Source organism: Hordeum vulgare, chromosome 6H (assembly GCF_904849725.1).
Source record: "Hordeum vulgare subsp. vulgare chromosome 6H, MorexV3_pseudomolecules_assembly, whole genome shotgun sequence".
In the NCBI taxonomy this organism is placed as follows: domain Eukaryota; kingdom Viridiplantae; phylum Streptophyta; class Magnoliopsida; order Poales; family Poaceae; genus Hordeum; species Hordeum vulgare.
Window position 1 is genome coordinate 540,224,672 of NC_058523.1, and position 9,665 is coordinate 540,234,336.

The 9,665-nt window shown below is 40.1% G+C and overlaps 1 protein-coding gene across 2 annotated transcripts; it reads right to left on the reverse strand.

Annotated features, from left to right (window-relative positions):
• Positions 1 to 6,847: 6,847 nt before the first annotated feature.
• LOC123403256 lies at positions 6,848 to 9,456 on the reverse strand. Of its 2 annotated transcripts, XM_045097199.1 has the most exons (6): positions 9,305 to 9,456; positions 9,142 to 9,228; positions 8,542 to 8,727; positions 7,883 to 8,098; positions 7,636 to 7,782; positions 6,848 to 7,307 (listed from the first exon to the last, which is right to left on the reverse strand). In XM_045097199.1, exons 1-6 carry the CDS (start codon positions 9,446 to 9,448, stop codon positions 6,930 to 6,932), a joined length of 1,158 nt encoding a protein of 385 aa, XP_044953134.1. In that variant the 5' UTR covers positions 9,449 to 9,456; the 3' UTR covers positions 6,848 to 6,929. The 2 variants fall into 2 exon arrangements, with proteins under 2 accessions (XP_044953134.1, XP_044953135.1); XM_045097200.1 differs by lacking the exon at positions 9,142 to 9,228.
• Between the last annotated feature and the right edge of the window lie 209 nt (positions 9,457 to 9,665).

The window sequence follows — 9,665 nt, forward strand, 5'->3', positions numbered from 1 at the left end:
GAAGGTAATCGATCCAGAAATCCTACCAAGGTTATAGAATGATTTGGTGCATTGTCTTGTCAGTTTCGAGTTGGTATTCCCACCATCCTTATTCAATATCATGATGCACGTCCTAGTTCACCTAGTTGAAGAGATTGCCATTCTCGGCCCTGTATTTCTACACAATATGTTCACCTTCGAGAGGTTCATGGGAGTCTTAAAGAAATATGTTCACAACCGTGCTAGGCCAGAAGGAAGCATCTCCAAGGGCCATGAAACACATGAGGTCATTGAGTTTTGTGTTGATTTTATTCCTGGTCTTAAGCCGGTTGGTCTTCCTGAATAGCGGCATGAGGCAGACTGGGTGGTAAAGGCACGCTAGGAGAGGATTCAGTAATATGTAGGGACGGGCATTCTTGGGCGCAACCACACTAGACAGTTCTACAAAATTCCACCTTGGTGGCTCCGTATATCGAGGAACACATGGATATTGTATGCTCCAAGAACCCGGAGCGGTATGATCCCTAGATCAAATGTACACACAAGGCGTCATTCAGCGGTTGGTTGCAAGCACCTCTCATGCATGACCCTGAAGTTTGACATGACATGTACTTGCTGGCCAAGTCACCATCTTCGACTATATTGACTTTCAAAGGGTACGAGATAAATGGGAATACATTTTACACGACTGCCCAAGATAAAAAGAGCACCAACCAAAATAGTGGTGTCAGCTTTGATGCAGAAAATACCAATAGTAGGCCAAAGGACACATATTATGGTTACATAGCGGAGATATGGGAACTTGATTATGGAAACAATTTGAAGGTCCCTTTGTTTCGGTGCAAATGGGTCAATCTGAATGGAGGCGGGGTAAAGGAAAACCCGTGGTACGGAATGACAACAGTTGATCTCAACAATCTTGAGTACACAGATGAACCATTCGTCCTAGCCAATGATCTCGCACAGGTTTTCTATGTGAAGGACATGTCTACCAAGCCGAGAAAAAGAAAAGATAAGGAAGTGAATACACCATACGATGAGTCAAAGCGCCACATAGTTCTTTCACGGAATAGAAACATCGTAGGAGTGGAGGACAAGATAGACATGTCACAAGATTATGAAAAATTTCACGAAATTCCTCCCTTCAGAGTGAAGACTGACCCATGCATCGTGTTAAATGATGAAGATTGTCCATGGTTACGGCGCAAAGGGACACGCGCGAAGAAAATGTTTTGTACCCCAACATCCCAATCTCGGATGTGACCGACTTTCACCGTCATCACTTTCTTCTAAGTGAGTTTCTCGGCTTATGTGGAAAGTCCCACTTCGGACAAACTGGAGGGAATCTTTGTATAAGAGTTAGGATATATATATATATATATATATATATATATATATATATATATATATATATATATATATATATATATATACGTACATACATATATATGTCTGTGTGTGTGTGTGTGTGTGTTTTGGAATTTGAAACGCGAAGAAACATTATGTACCTAGGAGTTAGACAGTGCAATTATGTGCACTTTGAAGTATCACGGTTCCGCACGAATACTCATCTCTTACAAAGGCATTTCATTTTTTAACTTATTTCAACTCCAAACTTTTTGTGCGCTCAATATGCATCATTCAAAGCCACATCATCAATTTTCAACCCTTTCTCACATCATTTGCTATTTTTCATGCATTTAATGGTTTTTTGAGCTAAATGATCCTGAAATTGAAAAGCGCTAAAAATGAACTCTCAAAAGGGTGAAACTTGGCATGGTATCATCATTTCACCCAAATAGTATGTGCTAAAAAGTTGGGAGGGTTACGACAAAAACTTGATGCACTTCGTTTATAGAGAGAGGCGGTGGCATGGCTGGCTCGCCCAATTCCTTTATATTTTCTATATTTCTTATTTTTCTTTCTGTTTTCTCGTGTTATTTTCATTTGTTTGAATTCATTTTTTTAAATAAACTTGCTTTGAATTATTTGTTGAATATTTATATCTAGATGAATATTTTATTTGGCCCCTTTGTATAAATATTTTTCACACTTTATTTTTAAGCTTTGTTTAAATATTATTTTTATTATATTAATTTTCCAAAATGAGTGTCACACCCTGTTTTTGCTATCATGTGTGTGTGTGTTGTAAAATTCTGAGCTTGTTAAAACTTTTTCAAAACTAATGTTGTGAGTGCCATAATTGACATTGAATGCTTGTATGATTGATCATGTGAGGTTTTAAACCCTAAATTCCTTTGGTATTATACTGATTTCCAAAAACCTTTGCTGACCAAAGTAAAACCACCTTGAGTTGCACTACATGTCCTTGATAGCAAGCAGTGCTTCTACTCACATTTGGTAATCTGTTTTTTACCTATATTTATATTTCAAAACCACAAAAATAATTATTCTTTGTGATTATTTTTCTAATTAAATAACGTGTCCATTTCTGAGGCCAGAATTGGTATTCCAACATGGGAAAATACTTTTCTGCCTTGGAAAAATCTGATTAAATTTAGAGATGATCAGAAGGACATAATTTTTCCATACATAGGATTTTAAACCCCATTTTATATTATATTTATTGATTAAAACTATAAAAGCTATTTTTGTCTGTTTTGGCATTTTGAAATATTTCCAAAGGAAATATTCTCAATAAATTCCTAGAAAATTCTAGTGGTATCCCTAAGCCTTGTTTGCTGTCCACATAAAGTTTCACCTTGATCAAAGGTGGATAAGGATCCCAAATAAACCAAAAACCATGTTTGTCCAGAATCAAGTTAGAGCAACTCTACATAGCAAAGTTTGTCCAATGAGGCTAAAAATTTGCAGGAGTGCCTAATACCTCAAATGAGGGTTCTACGCCAAAAATGGGATTTGTGGGACTTAGTTTGCCCACACTCCCTTTGGAAGGAACAGATCTGGTCATATTGGAGTGATTTCAAGTTTACAAAGCTAAAATTATCATTTGGAGCTCCAATTTGGTGGAACTCCATGGTTTACCACCAAACCCAAACCTGTTAAGTCTCAGCACCAGTGGTGGGGTGCAACCCCATAAACCCACTGTCGAACACCTTCTGACATATAGGAAAAAGCCACCTTAGCCACAGCTAAACCAAACTCCTTTGCTTCAAACTCGTAGATTAAGTGGCTAGTACCTGTATCTAACCCCAGTCAACTGGCCCCTCACTGGTTTAAAGTGGAAAGGCCAAAAACCCCAATTTAGACCTCAGTTCATGACTAACAGCACCAGTATTTCTTGCCTCCTTTGACCAGCCGAAGCTCCCACTAAAATCAAACGGCTAGACACACCCCCAGCAAGTGCCTGGACATGCTAGACATGTCCAAAGTGCCTCAGAGCGCACCAGCATGCTGTGGCATGCCAAAACTGTGCTCTGGGCGCGCTACAGGGAGTCACCGAGGTGTCCAACCTCTTCCCCGACAACCCCTCTACGTCGGGCAAGCCTCAAGGCCCCTCCTCTCTTCCGCTAGAGCTCGCGCGACGCGTGCCCACGCGCTCCAGAACCGGCCAAGGTTGCGCGGCCACGAATGCACGACTCTCCTCTCTCTCTCTCTGCAGTAGATGGTTCGGGCGGTCCAATACCACGTCCTGAGACCGTGGTTTCAACCCCAACCTCTCTCTGCACCCCCATGCGCGCCACGGTGAGTCACCGGCGCTCCCGAATTTGCTCACCGTCGCGAGCCTATAAATAGCCCTCCCCCTCACTCCGGCACCCCTCAGATAGCTTCGCCACGATCACTAGTACCTCCCTAGCCACCCCAGCAAACCAGCAAAGCCCCGGTGCTCGAGATCGACCGAGGCCCCTCCGCCTCGGAGCTCCGGTCAATCTCCGGCTACACGACGGCTCCTACGCCCCTCGACCCACCAAACTGACCCCCTTGATCGCAGGAAGCTTTCCCCCAACTCGCCCGAGCTTTTCCGTGTGTCTAGCCACCCTCTCGACCACTTCCCAAAACTCCTCCGCCACGGCCTCCTCGTCGCCGGCGAACCCCTGCCGCCCCGTTGTTGTTTCGACCACCAGCAGGTAGGCGACGGTCAGGCAAACCCATTCCCGTGTTCATTGGGGCATGAGCGCGTCGGCAACCTCGTCGGCGTCCTCCTCGTCCTCTCTGCCGGAGGTAGGAGACGACCCCGACACGTGTGCCCCACCTGTCGGTGGCCCAGCCTCCTCCCCCGCGCTGGCCTCGGCCAATGACCGCAGGGCCCCGCGCGTCAGGTTCAAACCTCATGGCGCACGTGCCTGGGCAGGCCGTCGGCTGGCCATGGGCCAGCCCATCTCTCGGCCGAGCCAGGCCAGAGCTAGCCTGTTTTTCTTTTTATTTTAAACCTAGATTTCTAAGATTTTCATAAAAACATTTAACCAGTGTAAAAATATAATTCTTCCACTGTTATTTTTCTAAAAATGTTTAGTATTTAATGATATGCTTAGATAAACTTTTCCAGCAACTATTCTATTTTATAATAATAAAAAGTGCTAAAATGAAATAGTTTTGCTTCTGCTTGGTTGTTTTCAAAAATATTCCTTGAGGGAAAACTAGGGCAAATATTTTTTAAATGATATCTTAGATTTATCAATAATAGGGAACATTTTTAAAATAACTTGGTGGACTGTTTCTGTGTGAGCTATTTCTTATTTATTGTTTTATCGATGATAGAAAATCCGTGTGACGAGGGAATCGGAGCGGAAGACCTCGAAGACCCCGGATACTTAGCTGACCAAGGCAAGCAGCCCTTTGACCATGACTGAGCAGATGTTACCTTGCATGTTAAATAGAAAGTATTCCCGTTGCATATGATCATAAGTGTCGGTAATCATTTGACATGATTTTTACTGAAGGCTCCTCCGGAGTATTTTTGCAGTGAGCTTGACTCTACCCCTTAGAGTCATGCTAATACCATGTTGACAAGTAAAGATAGCAGTAGTATTATCATGAGCATTATGTTGACATAAAGCAAGAGTTTATGAAAACCCCGTCGGGTGCCACTAATGCCCGAGGGTGCTGATGAGTTAGGTGGTCACTTTTGGTGAAGTGATGCACCCGGTATTTGTGTGAGTAAGGTTACGGAAATGGGATTAGATTTATGATGTGTCGACCGTCCCAACCTTACCAGTACGACCACGTTACCCCTTATGGGATGGGGCTATGTTAATTACTCTGGTCGGTGCTAGCAAAGAGCCACATTACTAGTGGCGGGAGTGATATGTGGTCACTCTCGTGATGGGGTCGTGCCGGGTAGGACGACTATGCCAGTTTTATGAGTTCCAGTCACACCGTTGGTCCCCGCATGGTTGGTACTGTACAGAGTTGGTGCTCGTAAGACGTACAACATGTGGGCTGGGTACCAATCGAGTGGACCTCTTTGTCTAGTATCGTTAGGGGAAAGGCATTTATCGGGTACTTACCTCGGGTATGTGATATACCGCGAGTCGTGGATGACACGGAAGTTTCCCGGATCTCGTGGGTCCAGCGTACTACCTCTGCAGAGTGTAAACTATTGGAATAGCCGTGTCCATGGTCAAGGATAGTTGGGTAATCCTGCTTAAACTACGTCCTGATATTTCCACATAAACCAAGTGTGCGTGAGTGTGTGTGTGTGTATGGGGTGAGAAGGTGTTGCTTTGATAGCAATAATATGACCAAGTTTGGTGACTTGGCATATAGGGTGAACCCGGATGGTTCAGCCCTCGACAGATATATCGATATCTGTAACCTGTTCTTCAAGAGTAATTCTTTAACTTGATGCATATTCATGATCATTCCACCCAGATGAGTTACACTAGAGATGCATGATATTGTTATCCTTCACTTTCGTTGATTATATCATGGGCTGTTTGCGAGTACATTCAAAGTACTCATTGGCTTGCCACTGGTTATGTTATTGACCAGACATGGAAGCACCGGAGTTTGGAGATGAGTACGTCTTCGGAGACACCCCTGCGAACTAGGACGCTTCTGAGTCAGAATGCATGTCGGTGTAGGCTTGATGGCATGGGCACCCGCTTAGCCCCTTTGTTTTCCGCTATTAGTGCACTCGTGTGATTTGGCCTTAGGCCCTGTCGTGTGAACTTGACCCTTCGGTCACGTGATGTAATAATTCGGTACTTGGATGTAAGACTCTTTATTCAGTATCTGTGTTCGGTGAGCATTGATCTGTGGGATCACTGAGCACGGCGATTCTCGACTAGTAAGTCGGGGTCCCCACAATGATTTTCTTTTTTCTCTCTCGTATGATGTCCTCTAACCCATCTTCAATTCTTTTTGAATATTTATTTAGTCATTTCCGTTTGGCAAACTATTCCCCATTTAACCTTTTTAGTGTTTTTTTAACTTCCCATTTTGTGTTTGTGTTTTGGCTTGAACCAAATGCTAACTAGATTTTTCCTAGTTGCATAGGGTTTTCAACCTTCTCACAGAAATAATGGGAGTCAAACAATCAAGAAATCTCATCTTGGGAGCAATCAGTATCAAGCAATTTTGGGAAAAAATTATTCCCTATGAATATTTAAACATTCCAGGTTTGGGAAAAATCTAGGATGTGACATCCTCGATATTTGCTTGATCAATATAAGTGCTTCAACCGACTTGTCTTTAAGCATTATTAAGGACTAGGTCAATTTTTGCCCAATTGCACTTCTGTTGTGAGGTACGTTCTTGTGATCAAACCAACTATCAATCAATGTTTGGAACTTTTACAGTGATTACCTTTTAGTTCCCATCAATCAATTCCTTCTCCTCCATGGTTATTTTTACACTCTGTACTTATCGAAAAGGGGTAAAATATATTCCCTGCACTTGTGGGTTATTATGACTCATATTATCCACTACTAAATACATTCTAGCATGATGAAATTAGACAACCACTTGTCAGAGTTGTCAAATTTATTAGATTATGGAAACTTTAGTCATAATTGTACAATATATGCTTAAACAAAGGCACCAGGTCCACCATAGTAAGTATGCACACCATAGTCATTGTATCCATCACCATAAGCCTTCGCAGTATATTTTGATGAACTGGTGGTGACAAGACGAGCTTTTCGGGCATCTGGAGTAGCATACATGTTCTCCTTATCTACAACTAGGATATTTCTTATAACTGCTGCTTTTCCACGTTCTTCGGAAGCAAAATGACCACTACCCATCTGCGGAGAGTGTGATGAGGCCGTTGGACCTTGAACATACCCACCCCAGAATGCGTAATTACATTGATCCTTCATGAAATGGAATATTTCCCGTGGCCAATATCCAATGTGTATGTTTTGTTCTCCGTAAGACACCCACCAATTTTTAGTCAACGGGTCCTATAATAAATCAAGGTTCACAGTAAACACTTTAATATACTTGAAATGAATAATAGTCGATCAAATGTTTGTCTTGATGTAGAATTATCCTTGTAAGTGTATAATATTAACATGAATATAAGATAAAGAAGTTATCTGGTAATCTCCACTCTATTTTAAAATATTTGCTTAAATTGAAAGTTTTTCATAAGATTGTGTTATCTAATGGTTTGGCCATCTATAAGTATGGTTTAGGCAATGTCTTATGGTTTCCTTAAAAATATAACTCTTGTATTTCATACGATAAAACAAAATACAGGTATTAACAAAAATATTAACATGATAATACCTTGAAAATGGTAACATCTATGATATATTGTGGACCATTATAGATAGAAACCGGTTTAAGTCTTCCTCCTAGACCAACACTTGAGCTGACTTGTATGAAAGCGCCACAATCATGATCAGGGCAGATTGTGTTCTTTAAGCCATCAACCTTTATAAAAATGTATTCCAAGGTCAATACTAACTATATCATTCTAAGTCATTCACACTAAATTAAAGAATGCACATCCAAGGAAATAGTTATGAATTACCCAAGCAACGTGAAACCTAGCAAGGTTGTCGCCACTGTAGCTTGGATATACCCAAGAACCGGCACCTATCCCATCTGCACGACCTACTTTTTGTGTCCCTTTAATTTGTATCCATGATGCACTTAGATCCTTACTATTATTCTTCACCTTAGGTTCATAGATATTTATTTTAGCCCGCGTTCCGTATAGCACATCTAGATACTCGAATCCTGCAACCTGCAAGCCCAAATAAGATATTGTTTTGTTTGCAATGAAAATATAGATTATTAGTAAAAATAACAAATATTTTCATTGTATCAAAACAAAATTTTGATGAACATCACTTAATGGCGCCACAATGTGAATAGTGACGAAACACTTTGTGAAATTTCATCCACTCTAATGGCAACACAAATACCAAGTGTACAAATTAAATTGTGTTATACTTTAAAAAAATAATTATTTCCATTTACTTATTGGACTACCTTGGGACATCTTTTTCATTGAAAGGATGAATTTAATGTGATACAAATCCTAAAATGCATTCAGATAATTATCAGTGTCACATGTGGTTTGCAAGAAAATAAAATTGTCGTGCATTCAAGAATTCTAAGTAGAAGTATATATTGATATAATATACCATGATAAATGGACCACTCCAAAATTATATTGATACTCACCTCTTGTTGTTCATCCTTTCTAATCACTTTGTCAATAGCTTGTGCTAGCTTGTGGACCCTTTTGTTGTTGCGCACTATTGGAATAGTTCCCGTAGGGCACTCAATCAAAGACAATTGGGTTGGTGGCATGGCATGTATCGATGGGAATTTGGTTGAAATACTCAGTGGCAAAGAGCTTGGTTCCATCTATTTAATCGGAAAATATTAATAAACATACAATTTAAGAAAAAAGTTGATCCAAATTGTGCTTGTGCGCGTTTGAGTTATAATTCACAACTAAATACATCCCCATAATTAGTGGAATTTACATTTTTGATTGCTTGGTGATCGTATCAAGATGTTGCATATTTACGTTCTTAATTATGAAGTGAGCATGAAGAACAATTTAACAATGCTAGATGTGTAGTGAAATCTTGTTTATAAGTATTAGTATAAACATCAAAATTCCAAAATGTTGCTACCATGGTTACATATATTACCTACCTACATGCCACTATTTATTTCAAATAACTTGCTATTCCTTTATGGATTGAAACAAGAACATATAAAATTCACTTAGCCACTATATGAATGTTATAATATGTTGATTTAAAAACTTGCCTGGATTTTGTGGTGTTTCAGTAGTGGATGGCTAAAGGCTGGTTGTAGGTTCACATCGATGCAGTCATAGACATCTCCTACATCAACCTATTTTTGTATCTCCTCAACTCAATAAACTCAAAATTGATGATAGTTATACAAACTAAGATGAATTCATGCATACCTGAATAGTATTATTGACCTTTTGATTCCAAGGAACCCCACTAGCATTTTCGTCTCGTCTTGTACACTTCACTTCATTTCCTCCTAGTGCTAGAATAATACATGCTAAGAGAATGGTCACACTAATAGATGGATTTTCTATCATGTTGGAAATATGAAATGTTCATTTTGTTAATGTGTCTAAAATCATATATTTATAAGGTTCTACAACTATCCTGAAATGAATGGTTGTTATTTAAGAAGCAATAAATTGCATTACTGGGGTGAAGATACAATATATCAAAAATAATGGTATTAATTGCATAATATACAATAATTGTACTACCTCGTAGTTTTTTATTAACAAAATCTTGAGGTATTAA